The sequence below is a fragment of the Helobdella robusta genome (assembly GCF_000326865.2).
Source record: "Helobdella robusta unplaced genomic scaffold HELROscaffold_9, whole genome shotgun sequence".
Taxonomy (NCBI): Eukaryota; Metazoa; Annelida; class Clitellata; order Rhynchobdellida; family Glossiphoniidae; genus Helobdella; species Helobdella robusta.
In genome coordinates this window covers 5,102,065-5,122,064 of record NW_008705512.1, presented here as the reverse complement: position 1 = coordinate 5,122,064, position 20,000 = coordinate 5,102,065, and the positions used below count along the sequence as shown (strand labels likewise).

At 35.0% G+C, this 20,000-nt stretch overlaps 2 protein-coding genes across 2 annotated transcripts in view; one reads left to right on the top strand and one right to left on the bottom strand.

The window, feature by feature from the left end:
- Positions 1–567: 567 nt before the first annotated feature.
- HELRODRAFT_166444 (hypothetical protein) lies at positions 568–7,046 on the top strand (the record flags this gene model as incomplete). Its single annotated transcript, XM_009033365.1, has 16 exons — positions 568–688; positions 901–1,303; positions 1,601–1,635; positions 1,745–1,873; positions 2,146–2,282; positions 2,850–2,964; positions 3,191–3,484; positions 3,640–3,762; positions 4,258–4,391; positions 4,677–4,860; positions 4,971–5,135; positions 5,717–5,893; positions 6,052–6,139; positions 6,487–6,568; positions 6,716–6,892; positions 6,993–7,046. 16 exons carry the CDS (start codon positions 568–570, stop codon positions 7,044–7,046), a joined length of 2,418 nt encoding a protein of 805 aa, XP_009031613.1.
- Positions 7,047–10,530: 3,484 nt separating this feature from the next.
- The window catches only part of HELRODRAFT_166443 (hypothetical protein), a gene marked incomplete at both ends in the record, with an annotated part of 14,869 nt that continues 5,399 nt past the window's right edge, over positions 10,531–20,000 (bottom strand). The window contains 11 exons of the mRNA XM_009033364.1: positions 10,531–10,628; positions 10,810–10,843; positions 11,164–11,319; positions 11,467–11,570; positions 12,188–12,302; positions 12,999–13,002; positions 13,781–13,893; positions 14,176–14,336; positions 14,490–14,568; positions 15,914–16,021; positions 16,981–17,103. Of these exons, the coding sequence (XP_009031612.1) occupies positions 10,531–10,628; positions 10,810–10,843; positions 11,164–11,319; positions 11,467–11,570; positions 12,188–12,302; positions 12,999–13,002; positions 13,781–13,893; positions 14,176–14,336; positions 14,490–14,568; positions 15,914–16,021; positions 16,981–17,103 (1,095 nt within the window). The remainder of the gene's footprint in view (positions 10,629–10,809; positions 10,844–11,163; positions 11,320–11,466; positions 11,571–12,187; positions 12,303–12,998; positions 13,003–13,780; positions 13,894–14,175; positions 14,337–14,489; positions 14,569–15,913; positions 16,022–16,980; positions 17,104–20,000) is intronic.

The following is a 20,000-nucleotide window of genomic DNA, read 5'->3' as shown; positions in this document are numbered from 1 at the left end:
ATCTATAGCACCCTAAAAAGTGGCTACATTTTAACTTTTTAAGAATATATCAACACAAACAACAGCAAAACTATTTAATATTAGATCTCTTATATTAATATTATTACACTTACTGTATGTATGTACATATGGATGTATGTATGTTTGTATGTATGAATGTATGTATGAATGTTTGTATGTATGTATGTTAGTATGTAGGTATGTATGTGTGACTGTATGTATGTATGTATGTATGTAGTACATACTATGTATGGCAGTTGAGTGTGCTTGTTAAAGAAGTATAATAAAAACTGTAAACCTTAAAACATTTTTGCAGTTTTCGAGATTTTCGAATTTTATTATACCCACAATCTAAAATGTCCAGTAAGCCTCTTAGGCCGTTCTCCGATTTTAATTCACAGTTAAAAATCAAAACGTGCCCTACAATTTTTTAATAACTAAATTCACTTTTCATTTATTTCTTGGTAGTGGAGATGGTACATATAAAAAAAAATAATTCTTTGATTCAAATTATGTTCTTCCACTAAATAATTCAATTTTACTAATTTCACTAATTCAAATTTCATCATGATCATCTCACAAAACTTCGCCATTTTTTTGTTGTTAAACGTTTTTTTGGCTGCTATGGGCCAATTAAACCAACAAGCCAACAGCAACAAAAGTAGAACCGAAGTTCAAGTTTATGGAGGTAAGTTAAGTTAGGAAATGAAATAATAATGAATGATGCAATTACCTTTTTTAAATTATTTAAATAGTTCAACTAAATCAATCAATCAATCGTTTCTCCACCATTATTTATTTTTGCAAAATCAATTTAAATTTTTTTTAATTAATTAATTTATGTAATAAGCTAGCTACTAAAATAAATACTGTCTAAATGTAAATTTTCCCAAAAATCAGAAATAACCCCTAAAGAAATAAAAGCACTGGCCCCAGCAAACCGGACTCTGAACTGCACCCTCTTCACTAATTACATACCCCAGTTGAGGTCGTATGTCAACTCTTCAAACATGTACCTGGAAGCAGCCAAAGATATAAAATATCAAATCATTAACAACCAAACTATCTCGGCCACTTTGAGGTTAACCAGGGAAGACAACTACAACTCAGTTCATTGCATTGTTCGGGATTTCAACGAAAGTTACAAAATCGGCCAGACACAAATTTTTGTGGCTGAGCCCTTAGTTAGGCCCAACGTTACCTGCGTGGTCTACAACTTCAAAGTTTCATTAAATTGTTCTTGGGTGCCAGCTGTTCAGAATGTTGGGGTAACAACAACTTATGAACTGACTTATCTTTATCTGTTAGTGTATTTTACTTCACCATCATATTATATGGTTTTGCATTGTGTTGTGTATTATATTATGTTGTGTTGTATTGTATTGTAGTGTAGTGCATTATATTGTATTGAATTGTATCATAATGTATTGTATTGTATTGTGGTGTATCATACTGTTGTGTGTGTGTGAGAGAGAGAGAAAGAGAGAGAGAGAGAGAGAGAGAGAAAGAGAGAGAGAGAGAGAAAGAGAGAGAGAGAGAGAAAGAGAGAGAGAGAGAGAAAGAGAGTATATTCATGACTTCTTTTTTTTCTAATTTCCAGTTGCAAGTACAGGCATGCCTGCCAGCACAAAGAAGGTATTATTGTAGTTTACTATTGATATTTTTTTTTGGTCATTATCATTATTATTATTGTTATTATTATTATTATTATTGTTGTTGTTGTTTTGTTGTTATTATTTTACAGGGTATTGTTTTATGGATCCTGAGAAAGGCTCTCATATCTTTTTTCTCGGGATATATTGTGTGAATCTCATTGTGAAGAATATGTTCCAAACGATCAAAGTTGAAAATGTCTTCAATATGGACCACTATGGTTAGTTGTCGTTAATGTTTTTGTTGACGCTGTTGATGTTTTTGTTGTTGATGTTGTTGATGTTGATGTTGTTTTTGTTGTGTTGCAGTCATTTTAATAATACTTTCCAGTTAAATCCATTTTTTACAAAATCCATCAAATTTTTTCAGTTTATCTTATCACAATCATTTAATTCAATTTATCTTATCAGAGCCATTAAGTTGTTTCAAAATAATTATTTGGAGTGTTGTCATAATTATTATTATCAATAATAATCATTATTATTATTCCAGTTCGGCCTGCAGCTGTAGCTTTCCATACCCCGGCCACGATCAACAGTACGTGGGTGGAGCTAAATTGGTACAATTCTGACTTTGCCAATCGACGCATCATTTATACCATCGAGTACCGAATGGATGGTAGTACAGAAGTAGGTCATCTTGTGAATATTAATAAGGTCGCCTCTTACGAATATTAATGATGTCACCTCTTACGAATATTAATGAGGTCACCTCTTACGAATATGAATGATGAGGTCACCTCTTACGAATATTAATGAGGTCACCTTTTACGAATATTAATGAGGTCACTTTTTACGAATATTAATGAGATTACTTTTTATGAATATTGATGAGGTTACTTTTTATGAATATTAATGCAGTCATCTTATGATGGGTTTAATAGTTGAATGATTGTTCAAACCATCAGAACAGCCAAGCAACCAAATCATTTGACTAATCAATAAAATATGGCAAAGCAATCAATTGGCCTTATCAAACTAATTGAAACAACCAACCGATCAAATAATATATTACAAAACAGCCAACCAATCAGATCAAATATTACAAAACAACCAACCAACCAATCATATCATTTATGGCGAAACAACCGGCCGATCACATCAAACCAACCAACCAATCAGGTACTGAGAAAGAGAACCAAAGATATGAAGATAACGCTGACGGATTTAACTCCATTTCGGCACTACACAGCACAGGTCCATTGCATACCGTACGTCCAGAAGTATAATACGAGCTACTCCGAGGTCGAGATGGGCTACACGAGTTTCATTGAAAACCAATCGATTATTACTTTCAAGACTCTAAGTGCTGGTTGGTCGGGGCATTTCTTCACAGTTGAGGAGTTATTCTGATTGGCTGGTGGTTGAGGAGTAAATATTGTCTTTGATTGGTTGGATGGCTGGTTTGATTGGCTGGATGGCTGGTTTGATTGGTTGGTTGGTTGGCGGTTTTGTATATAAAAACTGTAAATAAACTTCTCTAAAATATTGCAACAACAAAAAAATATACAAAGGCTAGTGTTGCCGTTCATTTGCAGAGCCTGGGGCCAATCCAGCAGTGCATCCTGGCAGTTACTACGTCAGCAACCATCAGGCAGCATCCTCTCAGCAGCCAAGCAACCCAGCAACGACAACAACCTCGTCATCGTCAACCTCGATGACGTCATCATCAGTGACGTCATCGAGGTTTGTGAACGTCTTCTGGAAGCCTATCCCAGAGCTGAAGCAGCACGGAATGATGAACAAGACTCTGGTCACAGTGAGATCTCTAGCTAAAACTGACGACGGTGACGTCATTTTCGTCGACAAATTTGATTGGCTGCTTAACGGAGGTATCGCTACTATCATCATAATTTTCATTGCAATCAATACCATAGTCATTATCGTCATCATTAGTCGTCGTCATTATCATCATCATGATCAAAACAACAACAATAATAATAATAACAACAACAATAATAACAGTAATAATAATAATAATAACAAGGCTTACTCAGTTCATCATTGGCAAATGGTGTCAGTTACGTGGTTGGCTTGCAGTCATGCAATGAGAAAGGTCTCAGTCTCACATTGCCTTCATCATCATTCATCATTCCTAGCCTTGCGAGAGGTGATGATGAGGATCGTGATGATGATAGTGGTGATGATGATGATTGTGATGATGATGGTGATGATGATGGTGATGATGATTGTGATGAGGGTGGTGGTGATGATGATGATGATGGTGATGATGATGATTGTGATGATGATGGTGATGATGATTGTGATGAAGGTGGTGGTGATGATGATGATGGTGATGATCGTGATGATGATTGTGATGAGGGTGGTGATGTTGATCGTGATGATGAATGTGTTGTTGATGATGATAATTGTCATTAAGATGTTGATGATGGTTATACTGTAAAAAACAAACGAACAAACAAACGAACAAACAAACAAACAAACACAAACATGCAATCTAGCTATGCGACAGAGACTTCATATTAGTCACAGGTAATGCAAAACAGCGCGCAATCTCACTCCCTAATCCATAATCTAATCCCTAATCCTCTAAATCCCTAACTTTCTAATCTCTAAACTTCTAATCATCTCCAATGGTGTCCAGCCCCCAAACCGCCAGAGCAGGTTTATGCCATGGTGGACAATCGCAAGATAACGCTCCACTGGTCACACGTCAGTGAAGCAGACAACTATACAGTCTTCTGGTGTCTCAATGATCTGTCTACCCACGATTGTATGGTCCGTTGAGTTGGTTGTTGATTAGTGGATTGATAGATGGTTGGAGGAATGATTGACTGAATGTGAGTGTGCGGGTTGGGTGGATGGATGAATGAGTGGGTGGTGAGTGAGTGAATAAGTTAATATTGGGATGGTTGAATAAATTGATTTGAATAAACTATTTAATTTCTCAACAAACTCATTTACACATACACAAAACATACACAAAACATACACACACACAAAACATACACACACAAAACACGCACTCACACACGCACAAAACACACACACGCACGCACACAGCTCAGCACACCACTAAACTGGACGGAACCCATTCGGAATGACGTCAACGCGACGGTTGTCATGGCGACCGAACATGACGTAGATTTGAAGGTCGGCGTCTCCGTAGAGAAGTACGACCCGACTTTGAAGGCCATCACCAGTAGTGGGGTAGTTTGGGCCGAGTGTCTGCATGAACCCGGAAAGGGTAAGTTCGTGAGGGGTGGGTGATCGTTTGGTCGGTCAATCATCCAGTCATAGGCACGCTCATTCACTCATTCTTCATTCATCCACTTAATTCTTCACTCGTCCAATCAGACGTACTCCCACCAATGAACGTTCACGTTTCGTTGAGCCAATCACGTGATGGGGCCCTGGTCACGTGGGCGGCACCATCTTGCCTAAAATCCGCGCACATCACTAACTACGAAATTGTGTGGTGCAGAAAGCGGAGTTCACCATGCCAACATGATGCTGATGATGGTGGTGGTGATGATGATGTCCGCAGTGATGATAGTAATGCTAATACTGGTGCAGATGTTGATGGAGCTAACAATGGTGAAGTTATTTTTTGATTAATATGTTTCATCTTTGTTTTCATGATATAATTATCATCGTCGCCATCACGTTATCATCATCTTCATCATCATCTTCATCATCTTTATCACATTTCTTCTTTGAAAGAAGTAGAAACCCAATAACCCTGGGAACCATTTTTAATATGTGGCTTTCGTTTGTATTCTAACAACACCTCGATTGTATCCCATTATGTACCTTAATTGCTTTCTTAACTACCGGACTTTATTTCCAAATGCAAAACTTGTCTTCTCTAATTTATCATAACATGTGTATGTGTGTGAAATGGTAGTTGAGTGTGTGTGTGTCGTATTGTTTGTGTGTACGTGTGTATGTTTTTTGCACGTGTATGTTGTACTGCATGTGTGTAGGTATGTTTTAATGTATGTTTGTTGTGTTAGTGTATGTGTGTGTTTATGACTGGTTTTTTAATTCGGTCATGCCATTACATAGGCTAATTTTTATGAAACCATCATTGCGAACTCCAGACGATCAAACTGGCTGCTGTCTAGACGTGAACAGCCGTCTGGTCGACAGGCACTCAAGAGACCTATTCATCAAAGGCCTTCACCCCGAAAGTCAGTTTGAGTTCAAGGTCAGGAGTTTGACCTTTAGCGGAGAGTCCACATTCTCGAAGACAGTTATATACAAATCCGGGTCAACGAGTGAGTCATGATGATGATGAAGATGACGAAGACGATGATGATGGTGATGACGATGATGGTGGTGGTGACGATGATGATGTTGTTTGTGGTGGAGGTGGTGGTGATTGTGATGAAAATGATGATGACGATCTGGTAAATCTTCTTTCAAATATTTCAAGAACTTTCGAACGCCGTCACGGCGATCATCATCATCATCGTCGTCCTCTTCATCATCTTCGTCGTCGTCATCGGCACTTTTGTCATAAGGTTCGTTTCATGGCGATGATGATGATGATGAGGTTGTTGTCGCTCTCTTTGGTTTTACATTTTTTTCAATTACAACAACGTCTGCCATTTTAATCGTTCTATTATCTTAAAATGTAGCCGCAGCTTCAAATGTAGCCACAGCTTCAAATGTAGTCACATTTTCAAATGTAGCCACGGCTTGAAATGTTACCACAGCTTCAAATGTTGCCACAGCTTGAAATTTATCCGCAGTTTGAAATGTAGCCATAGCTTGAAATGTAACCACAGCTTGAAGTGTAGCCACAGCGTCCCGGATTATTATTATTATTATTATTATTATTATTATTATTATTATTATTATTATTTAGAAAGTGCTTGAAGTCTTATAAGAGATACAAGCGGCAGATCAGCATAACACTGCCAGACACCTTTAAGAATGATACCTATCAGGTACTGATGATGATGATGGTGATGATGATGATGATGGTGGTGATGATGATGGTGGTGGTGGTGGTGGTGGCGATGATGTTGAAGCTGTCAGTAGTTGCAGTAATGGTGGTAACGAACGACGATGACGTTTTGAAATATATTTTTAAGGGTGGGCCATACATTTACGAAACCGGCCAAGAGTTAGCTACCTTGTTGGACCAAAAACATCCAAACGACAACAACAACATCAACAACAGCAGCAACAACAACCATGTCTATAACATCGGCGACAACAACGTCAATAATAATAATAATAATAATAATAATAATAATAGTAATATAGAGGTTAATAATAAAAATAGTAATCATGTCAACCACGTGAACAACAACAACAACAACAATAATAACAATAATAATAATAATAATAATAATAACGTTAAACCAGTTAAAATTGTACAAAATAAAATCAACGAAGCCCAAAATTTGGAACCCCATTTGAACAACAATAGAAACAACAATAATAATAACAACAATAATAATAACAACAATAATAATAATAACAATAACAATAAGAGTAATAATAATAAATGCTCAAACAATAATAGCAGCATGAGTAATATTGATGACGATGATGACGAAGATAAAGAAGAAAAAATGGCAAGTTATGATGATGGTAATGGTGATGATGATGATGGTGATGATAAGGATGGTATTGATGATAGTTATAACGATGATGATGGTGATGATGATGATGATTATTATTATGATGATTAGAAATATTATAATATTAGTAATAATATTGATATTATATTGAAAAAAAATTTTTTTGTATTCTCCAGATGCTAAGTGGAATCACTATCGGGCCACCGACATCACCACCATCACCCCCACCACCATCACCCCCACCACCATCATCAAAATCGCCCTTATCGTCACCGCAAAAACCATCATCATCATCATCATCACCGCCACTGAAACCGTCATCTTCATCATCATCATCGCCTACGCATCTTTGTCATCCTGATCAAACTGATAACAATGATGATGATGATGATGATGATACTGATACTAATACTATCACTACTAATAATGATAATAATTATAATAATGATAATAATGATGAAAATTTTGATATATCATTGTACACTAAAGTGACTGCTAACAATTAAATATCATCATCATCATCATAATCGCCATCATCATCGTCATCGTCATGAATGAGTTGAATTACTATATTATAATGTGATTATTTCTTTTCTGTTGGTTTTGTTGATAATATTAATAATAATGATAAAAACAGTAATAATAATAAAAACAAAATCATCATAACCATCATCATCATCACCGTCAGTCATCATTATCATCATTTTCATCATTATAAATGTTAATGTTTTATTAACGTTATTGCTGTTATCATTATAGTTTTCTTCACTTTTGATTTGCATACACACGCACACACACACACACACACATTATATATATATATATATATATATATATATATATATATATATATATATATGTATATATAAGCTTTGTTTTGTTTTGTTTGTTGGTGTTTTATTATTTGGCTAGCTAGTAGGTTTTTATTTTCAATAATAACAATAATAATAATAATAATAACAATGATAATAATAAGAATTTGTTATTGTTATTACTGTTAGTTATTATTATTGTTATTTATCGCATAATTGCTGTTATTCATACATATGTTTTTATGTTTAATTTATTTGTTTCACTGTATGTTTTGTTTCTTCTAGATGTATTTAAAGTTATAAAGATTAATAAATTGTTGAATTAATTGTAGTGATAATATCAACCAATCAATCGACTAATCAATCAATCAATCAATCAATCAATCAATCAATCAATCAATCGACCAATCAATCAATCAATCAATTGACCAATCAATCAATCGACCAATCAATCAATCAACCAGGTAAACAATCAATGAGCCAATCAATCTTCGTTTATCATCCACTTCCAATTTTTTGTCGTTAGTTTTTGTCTCCAGATTAGGCCATCAGTTGCACCCAGTTTATCGTGGTCACATGCATTCAGATCTATCTGGATGAATCGTTTGTGTCCGTGTGTCTTGGTTTTTTCGGATGGTCTCTGCAACGGTTGCCAGCTACTTCGAGACCTGCGACCGCGACACCGGACGAATAGAGCTGTTCTCGCTTCGTTTGGCCTGACCAATAATAATAATAATAATAATAATAATAATAATAATAATAATAATAATAATAATAATAATGGTAAGTAAAAAATAATAATAACGCCAAAATTAGTATTGATAGTTTCCAAATACTTTTATTATTCTTAAATATGGACAAATATGATTTTCGTTTTACATACACGCGGTTGATATGTTTCGAAAATTTTTAATCATCGTCATCATTATAACTACCATCATTGTCATCATCATCATCAATATGATGATGATCATCATCATCAATATGGTTGGTCATCATCATCAATACGGTCGGTCATCATTGTCATCATCAACAACATCATCATCTCACCATCGGCCTCCTACTACATCATCATCACCACCACCATTCTAAATAACATCATCATTATCACCACCATTATCACCTTCATCAATATCAGCATCATCATTATAGACACGAATTGAAATATACTAAATGAAAATTAAACGGTTTTATGCATATAGAGATGAATGTATATATATATATATATATATATATATATATATACATATACATATATATATATATATATATATATAGCACGTACAACCAACAATAACAACATCAACAATAACAACATTAATGAAAAAAAAACATTTCACCATTATAAATGATATAATAGAGATAAAAATATACGTACATAAATGTATGTGTATTTATATGTATGTATGTGTGTGTGTGTGTGTGTTTGTCTGTGTATGCGCGCGCGTGTGTTTGTGTGTGTGTGCGTGCGTGGGTGTGAGCATGTGAGTCCATATTGATATCAATCAATTTACCAGTATTGAAGAAATGGCAAAACATAAATTGCTGAAAGAATGAAGAAAGAAATAAAACTGTCTTCTGCATAATTATTCAATAATTATAAATAACTGCACACACAAACACACACACGTATATATATATATATATATATATATATATATATATATATATATATATAGAAAGAGAGCGAGAGAAAAGAGAGTGAGACAGACAAGCAGACAGACAGAGAAGGAAAGAAAGAATGAGACACAAAATGATTAAAATGGGAAACACGAACTTGAAGACGTGTCAAAAGAAAGAGCGAGAAAGAGAGAGAATCAACAAAAACGTGTGAAAAAGAAAAAAAGGAGAGAGAAAGTGAGAGAAGAAGAAGAAGAGAAAGCCAGATACAAAGGGATAGAGTGACTGAATGGAAGAGTATGAAAGAGAAAAACTGATAAAAAATAAAACAGATGGAGCGTAGTTGGAGAGAAGCTGTATAAAGAGAGGAAGGAAAGAAAGAAAGAGAAAAAACGAGTTAAAGAGAGAGAGAGAGAGAGATTTATACTTGCATCATCTTTGGTATTTTTAACTTTTTAACTAACAATTAATTGAACATAAAAATGAGACAAAAAACTTTTATTGAAAACGATGAAGTCTGTTGAAGTTTAATCAGGTGATCGCCGATTGGGGAACGATATTTAAAATGTCGGAATGATGAATGAATGATGAATGAATGAATGAAGGAATGTATCAGATAATTGGTGAATGAACGAACGAATAAACGAATAAATGAATTAATAAATAAAAGAATGAAGGAATAAAAGAATGAATGAATGACAATCATCGAAAAGCTAACCGAAATCGATCGTTGCGAACATACATGCACGCACGTACACATCTACATGCAAACTTAAAAATGTATAAACAGACACACACACACACACACACACAACCATGATTTCTTTTTCAAGGATCATTATTATCACCAGTGCTGATGACGTCTTTCATGGAATTTTTCAAGTGACGTCATTTTCCATTTTTCAATATCTCTTCGCCATCTTCATCTTCGTCATCTTCTTCTTCTTCATCGTCATCATCAGTTATTTTACTCCGAAGTATTGCATCTGTGTGAATGTCAATGCATGTATGTGTGTGTGTGTGTGTGTTTGTGTATGTGGATATGTGTATGTATGTGTGCACGTATGTAAGTAAGTGTTGTACATTTATGTTATGTGTCATTACGTATGTGAATATTATTTATATTGATTTATTCATAACTTATTTTCTATAGAATAGAATACTGACCGCTGATTCGCAGATGCCTTGAAAACTTGACCTCCTGATTGGTGGGTGATTGGTCAGTTTGCCGGAACTCTCTCGTCTGCTAAAATCCTATTGGACGAATTAACTAGCACTCAATCAATCAATCAATCAATCAATCAATCAATCAATCAATCAATCAATCAATCAATCAATCATGATCAGTGATTAAACAAACAAACAAACGAATAAATTATTGAACAATTAATTGAACAATTAAATGAACAAACAAATAAACAAACGAACAAACAAAGGAACGAACGAACGAACGAATGAACAAAAATGTAGTTAAACTAAAAACCCAAACTCGACCGGAAAGACGATAGGCCCGATACTGACAATGCTGTCTCTATGTTTGGATGATGAGAACAAACTGGCAACGTTATCCTTCAGGCTGGCCGTCATAGAAGCCTGGGAGATGTGAATGTGAGGGTTGTGCTGGGAGAAAGCATTCGCTCGAATATCCGACTGACCACTCATCTGACTAAGTCGTCTCTGCCGAACCATTTCGAATACCGCTTGTTCAGCCTGTGTGTTTAGGTGTGTGTGTATGTGTGCGTGTGTATGCGTGTGTGTGTGCGTGTGCGTGTGGTTGAGTGACGTCACAATGACGCCATCGCCATCATTATCATGATAACTCACAACTCCGAGACTCTGAAAGCTGGCGTGTCTCTTGTAACCCGGATTGTCAAGGTGGTCCCTGCTCTCCGATGCGCTCTGGATTGTAAACTCCGGAGTGCTAGGAGCTGTTCGTCATCGATGGATTTATTGGTCGGTTGGTTGGTTGAATGGTTGGTTGGTTGGTCGGTTGTTTGTTTGATTGGTTGGTTGGTTGGTTGTTTGTTTGTTTGATTGGTTGGTTGGTTAGTTGGTCGGTTGGTTGTTTGATTGGTTGGTTGGTTGGTTGATTGATTGATTAATTAATTAACTAAAAGAAAAAGATGAAAACATGAAGGAATGAAAGATTAAAGTAATGAAGAAATGAAAGCGCTGTAGAATAAAAAGATAACCGATTGAAATTATACAATACAATACAAAACAATACAATGCAATACAATGCAATACAATACAATACAATATAATACAATACAAAACAATACAATATAATGCAATACAATACAATATTTTTATTTTCTCCTCACTATGATACAACATAATAATAAGAAAGCAATATGGTCGTAATAGACTACATCTAGCACAACCAACTGGAACATAAATTGCCCCAATGAAAGAGATGTAGAATGAAAAGATAACCGATTAAAATTATGAAAACTCAAACAAACAAACAAACAAACATACATACAAACAAACAAACAAACATACACACTTACCTACAAACACACACACAAACATATATACTAACGCCTGTAAGCGTTAAAATCCACGTGTAGAAATGACTGATTGAGAAGAGAAGCATTTTGATTTGTTGTTGCTGTGTTGTTGTTGTTGTTGATGTTGTTTTTGATGTTAGCACCGGGCTGATTGATGTTGTTGTTGTTGTTTTTGGCGAATAGAAATTTGTTCATTGGCTTTAACTCTGAGGACAATCTCCTTTAAAAGTGTATGTTTGTGTGTGTGTATGTTTGTGTGTGTGTGTGTGTGTGTGTGAGCGTGTGTATGTTTGTGTGTGTGTGTGTGCGTACGCACATACATTCATAAAAACAAACAAACAAACATACATACACACATACATACATAAAAACTTACAAACAAACATACATACATACATACACACATACATACATTCATACATACATACATACATACAAAAACCAAAGATGTGTGTACACTATACGCAAAGCATCCAGCCGTCATAGCACATAAACAAACATGGATAATTTCATTCATTCAATAAAATATTCTGTTAAATTCAGCAACACAAACATAGGTTTATGAATTAATATACAAACGTACATGCATGCCTATACATGCAAACTGGCATAAGCACATACACACACATACATACATAAACATACATACATAAATACAAACAAACAATCAAACAAACATACACACAAGCAATTTGATGAAGAATTGACGCAAATTTGACTCGCGTTCCAATTCTTATCAGATTCTGTTCGTGACACGCATTCACCACGCGTCAACATTCATTTGTATGTTTGTTTAGTTGTTTGTTTGGTTGTTTGTTTGTTTGTATGTTTGTTTGTTTGTACCTCTCTATGTGTGTTTGTATGTGTATGTACGATGTGTTTGTATGCGTATGTATGAACCAAATTATGTGTTTGACTGCTCTCAAAAATTTGTTCATTTGATTTTTCTACATTACCATAATGAATAATCTTTGTTTTAACATTGAATGAATGAATGAATGAATGGGTGAACGAATGAACGAATAAATGAATAAATGAATGAATGAACGAACGAACGAACGAATGAATGAACGAATGAATGAATGGGTGAACGAACGAATGAATGAATGAACGAATGAATGAATGAATGGGTGAACGAATGAACGAATAAATGAATAAATGAATGAACGAACGAACGAGCGAACGAACGAATGAATGAATGAATGGATGAACGAATGAATGAATGGATGAATGGATGAACGAATGAACGAACGAATGAATGGATGAACGAATGAATAAAGCAAATGAATGGATGCATTAATGAAATATATATTCGGAGAGCCATTGTGCCAGGCTGAATTCACAAACAATAAGAATAATTAATTACAACAATTTGTAACTTTGCATACAAATACACACATTCGCACATACATACGCGTCTACATAGATACAAATAGACAAACAAACATACATGCATACATACATTAATAATTAATCTAAACAAGTAAACATACATACAAACAAGCAGACAAACGAGCGAACGTACAAACAAATTAACATACAAACTTTTATTTGATTCTTAAGCAAACATACATTCATACATACTAAATAAAAACAAACAAAACAAACAAGCAAAACAAACAAACCTTTGCGTATCGTTGTATTGTTGTGGTGGTGGTAGCTCATTGATCATTTTGTTGATGCGTTCTTGTTCAATTTGTGCCAACATGTCGTGTAATAAGGTCATTAAACTGTTGAACTGTTTGTATGTTTTTTGTTTGTATGTATGTTTGTATGTATGTGTGTGTGTATGTATGTATGTATGTATGTATGTATGTTTGTTTGTTTGTTTGTTTGTTTGTTTGTCCAGCGTTAGTATGTATGTATGATTATTATACTTTAGTAGGAATGTTTTTATACACTAGCTGTTTTTTATGCATCTGTGTTTTTTGTTTTCGTCATCATCATCATCATCCACATCACGCCCATCAACACCATCATCATCATCACGCACGTCACCACCATCATCATCATAACCGACTTGGTAGATGGAGAGACCTGGATAAACGGTGAGGGGGACGAGAGAGGGCATGACCTTTGTGGCCAGGAGGTTGTGGGTCAGTCCAAACTTCCGGTCACTTAACAGGTGTTTGTAGATAGCTGGCGCGGTGTAGAGGTGAACATGTGTGTATGCTTTTATGTCTGTATGTATGTATGTTTGTATGTATGTATGTATGTTTGCATAAATACAAAAAACAAACATACATACATACACACACATACGTACACACACACATACATACATACAAACATACATACAAACATACATACATACATACATACACACATACTAACCTACAATAGACATTGCGATATCTACATCGGAGCATTGGATTTCGATTAGGAAGGGCAGAACTTCGTCTAAAATGACCATCTTCTCAATATTGTCGAGTAATTTATCAATGCATTGTAGAGCTGTCAGACGGGACTGATCAGTGATTGGTTAGTTGGTTGATTGGTTGGTTGGTTGAATGGCTAATTGATTGGTTGGTTGATTGGTTGGTTGATTAGTTGGCTGTTTGAATAGTTGATTGGCTGACTGTGGTTGATTAGTTGGTTGATTGGTTGATTGTTTGATTGATTGATAGATTGATTGATTGGATGATTGGTTGATTAATTTATTGATTAATTTAATGATTGATAAATCTTAAAAATCACTTTAATTAATTAATAATTTAATCACCTAAACAAAAACACATAGATACAGTGTAAATAAATATCCATAGTTCAATTTCTGCGTCAAATAGGCTCAAGAACTTCTAATCATATTTGTAACCATCAACACCACTACCACCACCACTACTAGCCCCACCACCACCATCATCATCGTCGTCGTCATCATCATCACGAGCGTTCTCTATAATTCTCGGGTTTCTTTTTTTCAATTTCAATTTAATTTTTTTTCATTCGCCACTCTCTTTCTCTCTCGATTTTACTTTCTTCTTTTCTAACTGCCTCGTTCCGCTCTTTCTTTCTCTCACTCTCTTTTTCTCTTTTCCTTATTTCTCTTTCTCTCTCTCTCTCTCTACCTATTTGTCGTTCTCTCTACTACCATTAGTCTATAACATTTCGCTTCTAGTTTTTCTTTCTCTTTATATTATATACAAACACACACACAAACACAGACAAAAACAAACACACAGACGAAAACAAACACACAGACAAAGACAAACACACAGACAAAGACAAACACACAGACAAAGACAAACACACAGACAAAAACAAACACACAGACAAAGACAAACACACATTATGTATCGCGGGAAGAGATGCGGATGAACACGAAACAAAAGGAAGGTACTACTTTAACATTTTTTTATATTTCGGTTACCAGCACTTTAATGTACTTTTCGCTTTTTGCATATCTGTGTGTACGTGTGTGTGTGTGTGTGTGTGCGTGTGTGTGCGTGCGTGCGTGTGTCTGTGTGTGCACGTGTGAGTGTGCGTGTGTGTGTGCGTGTGTGGTTTTTGAAAGCTTTTTAACGAACTGTCACTATTCACGCTGTGCTTTCCCTCTCTCTTTTTTTTATAGAGCCATTATCGTAGTCATCGACTTTGACGTCATCATCATTGTCATCATCGTCGTCGTCTTCATCGTCCTCAACCAACCCACCAACCAATCAGCCAACCAAATGGCCAATCAGTCAGTTAATCAACCAACCGACCGACCAACCGACCAGCAATTAACCAAGAAGTCAGCCAATCCCACCTACCCTGACACTCGTAGCCTTCAGGAAAAGATTTTTTGCTTTCGGAAGTATGGAACGCCGAATGATGCTGTCGTCCAGATAGCTTTCCATAGCTGGATAGGTGTTCAGGGCTGCTTCCTGAAGATGGCGATGATGATGATGTTCGTGCGGCTAATGTAGATGTTGATTGTGATAATGGTGGTGGTGGTGATGATGTCTGTGATGGCTGTGATGATGACATTTATGATGATAATGATGATGATGATGATGACGATGACGACGATGATGAAGACGATGATGATACAAGTCAGGACGCAAGAGAGATGGATGGCTAAGTTCAAAAAAAATTGAGAAAAATTGAACTAAAAGACGAAAAAAAATTGCGCGCTTCGTGAAATCGACGAGAATTCGATGGCGCGAACTTTTTTCCCGCCTTTTTTTACTTCGAGGGAAATGCAAGGCGAGTACAGAAGAACATTAATTTAACTGCTACATGTACGCTAATGAGATCTTTGTGAATTTTTATGTTTGTATGTTTGTATGTATGTATGTATGTGTGTATGAGTTTACGTATATATGTAAATGTGTGTATATGTTTGTGTGTGTGTTTGTGTGTGTGTGTATGTGTGTGTGTGTATGTGTGTGTGTGTATTTCTGTTTGTATGTTCGTATAGTTTTATTTTAAAACTAAATTTTTTGTATTTGTCTGTATTTACACAATGCTATGCTATGGAGGTGGTTGCAAGGCAATCCCCCGAAAGTTGTTGTCAATGAAGATGACGATAATGATGATGATAGTGATGATGACGATGATGATGATGATAATAATAATAATAATAATAAAATGATAATGAGAATCTGATGTTGACAACAGTGATGAAGACGATACTGATGATGTAGAAAACAATACGCACGCACACACGCACAAACACACACGCACAAAACACACAGACACACAAAACACACACAAACAAACACACACGCACAAAACACACACAGACACAAAACACACACACAAACACACACACACACAAACAAACACACAAAGCACACACACAGACAAATGCACAGACACACACAGACACACGTACACATACTTGACATAGAATATTATTAGAAGCCAAGGAGTTAAAGACCAGTGGAAATATGTGAGACCTCACTTCGACATCGTCGCATCTTTTCAACAGAACATCAAGTTTCTCTAACAGATATATGTTCACCTGTGTGTTTGTTTGTCTGCTTGTTTGTATGTTTGTTTGTATGTTGTGTGTGTTTGTTTTCATGTTGGTGTGTGTATGTGTATATGTTTGTTTGTTTGTTTTGGTGTGTGTACGTGTATATGTTTGTTTGTGTGCTCTATAGGTATATTTTTGAGCTTAGCTGTGAATCTCATTTGTTTACACGGAACTTCTAAGTGTTTTTGCTTCTCAAATGTTGCGTTTGTTTGTATGTATGTTTGTACGCTTGTTTGGATGTTTGAATATTTTTATGTATGTATGTATGTTTGTTTACGCATTTGTTGCTTGTTTGTTTGTTTGTTTGTTGAAATATTTGTATGTACGTTCGTTTTATGTATGTGTGTTGTATTTATGTTAGTATATGTTGGTATCTTGTATCTATGAATGTTTGTATGTATGTATGTTTGTACGTATGTTTGTTTGTATGTTTTTTTGACATATTTTGCGATGTTTATGTTTTGCATTTTCTCCGGTATTAAATTTAACACTCCTTAGTATTGTGGGTTGTTTGTTCTATGTCGGTTGTTTCGGTCTACTCTTTTGCTATTAATATTATTGTTACTATTATTATTATTATTATTTACTGGTTAATATTATTATTGTTGATGTTTGTTTGTTTTTCAATATTTCTGCCAGTATAAATCTTGTTTGCTTAACGCAAATTGTTTAGTTTGAAAAAAAATTTTCTCTGTATGTTGCGGTGTGTGTGTGTATTTGTATGTATGTGTGTGTGTGTGTATGTATCTATGTATGTTTGTGTGTTTCTTTGTATGTATGTGTGTATGTATGTTTGTATATATGTATGTATGTATGTTAAAACCAAAACATGATGAGTGACATGGTTATGGATTTTTACATATGCATGTATGTATCTATATATGTATGTATGAGTGTGTGTGTTTGTATGTATGTATCTATGTGTTTGTATGTATGTATGTATGTTTGTATGTATGTTTGTATGTATGTTTGTATGTTTAATTTGTTTATTTTGCAATGTTGACTCGCGCTTTAAATTGCTGCTACGTGATCAGGCAAACTTATATTCATTTCGATTTTCACCCTCCTTTTAAAAGGTAAATTTTTTTTTTTTTTTTGGTTTTTTTCTACTGCTTTCTTTGTTTTTGTTGAAGTTGTTGTCGGCAATGTTGTAGTTGTTTTAGTTGTTTTAGTTGTTGCTGGTGTTGTTGTTTGACTTTCTTCGCAAAGAATTATAAATAAATAATTTATTATTTATATTTAAATCTTTTTTTCTCGGAAAAAACATTTTTTTGTCTTTGCGTGTTTTAATTTCGCCAGCAAATGCGTTCGTCCTCAAAATTAAATAAAATATTAAATGAAAAATGGAATAAATATAAAAAAACAACAATAATAAACAATAATAACATTAAAAGTTGTTGTTGTTGTTGTTGTTGCAAAGGTAGAATCGGTGTTTAAATAAGATTTACTGCATTTCGTAATGTAGAAGTGTTGGTGTTGTTGGTGTTGGGTTGTTGTTTTTGTTGTGTTGTTGTTGTTGTTTTTGTTGTGTTGTTGTTGTTGGTGGAGTTTTTATCGTTGATGATGATGTTTTTTATCACCATCATCATCGTCATCTGCAGCTCGTCCTCATTGTCGGCTTTTCATTTTCAAAAAATGAAACTTGTAAAATTTTTCCATTGATCGATACGACTTTAATTAGAAAAAAAATCAAAACCATATCACCATCGTCGTCTTCGTCACCATCATCATCATCATTGTTATCATCATCATCAAGGTATTAGAAGTATCATCATCATCAGTAACAGCATCATCATCAACTGCATCCGTAGTAGCAGTAGTAGTGTCATCAGCTTTATTTTATTTATAGGAATCTTCGCTTTTCAATTTTTCTACCCTTTATTCCATTATTCATTGTTTTTACGAATTGATGTATGTGTGTGTGTGTGTGTGTCTGTGAAGTGTGCGTGTGTATATGTATGTATGTGAGTATGTATTCATATGTTAAAAAGTATGTTTGCGTGTATGTGTATGTATGTATGTGTATATACATACTTAAAAATGTACGTCTGGGTGTGTATGTATGTGTGTGTGAGTGTGTGTGTGTGTTTGTCTGGAATCTTAAGCCCAATTCATCACATCATGTTGTCGATAGTGTCATGAAGTTTTCCATGTCTCCTTTGCATGAGTGTGATCACTACTACAGTCATCATCATCGTCGTCGTCGTCACCATCATCTTTGTCATCATTCCCAGGGTCAATACACACACACACACATACACACACACATACACACACAAACACATACATACCTACATACATACATAAATATATACACACATGTATACATTTGAGTAGAGTACATTAATTATATATTTTATGTCTTAAGTACATGCTACGCCTCCACGCTTCTACGAACACTGACGTCATTGTAGTGAAATGACGGTGACGTCATCGTAATCATCACCATCGTGGTGATAGTCACATCATCATCGTCATCGTAATAGTCTTCTCATCATCACCACTATCATCTTCATCATTGTATGTCATCATCCTGATGGTTGTCCTTTTCATCAGTTTGAACATCGTGTTGCTATTTTTACGTCATCATCATCATCGTCGTCGTTAGCGTCTTTTCCACTATAATTATCATCATCATAATCTTTATCATCTTCCTCTTCCTTCTCATCATCATCATCATCACAACCATCCTAATCATTATCGACAGCCCAACATCAATCACTATCACTGCTGACGTCATAATCCTCTTCTGCGTCATCGTCATCGTCGTCATCATCATCAGCAGCAGCAGCTTCTTCATCTTCTTTTTCATCATCAACATCTTCTTCATCATCATCATCATCTTCATCATCAACATCTTCTTAATCATCAACATCTTCATC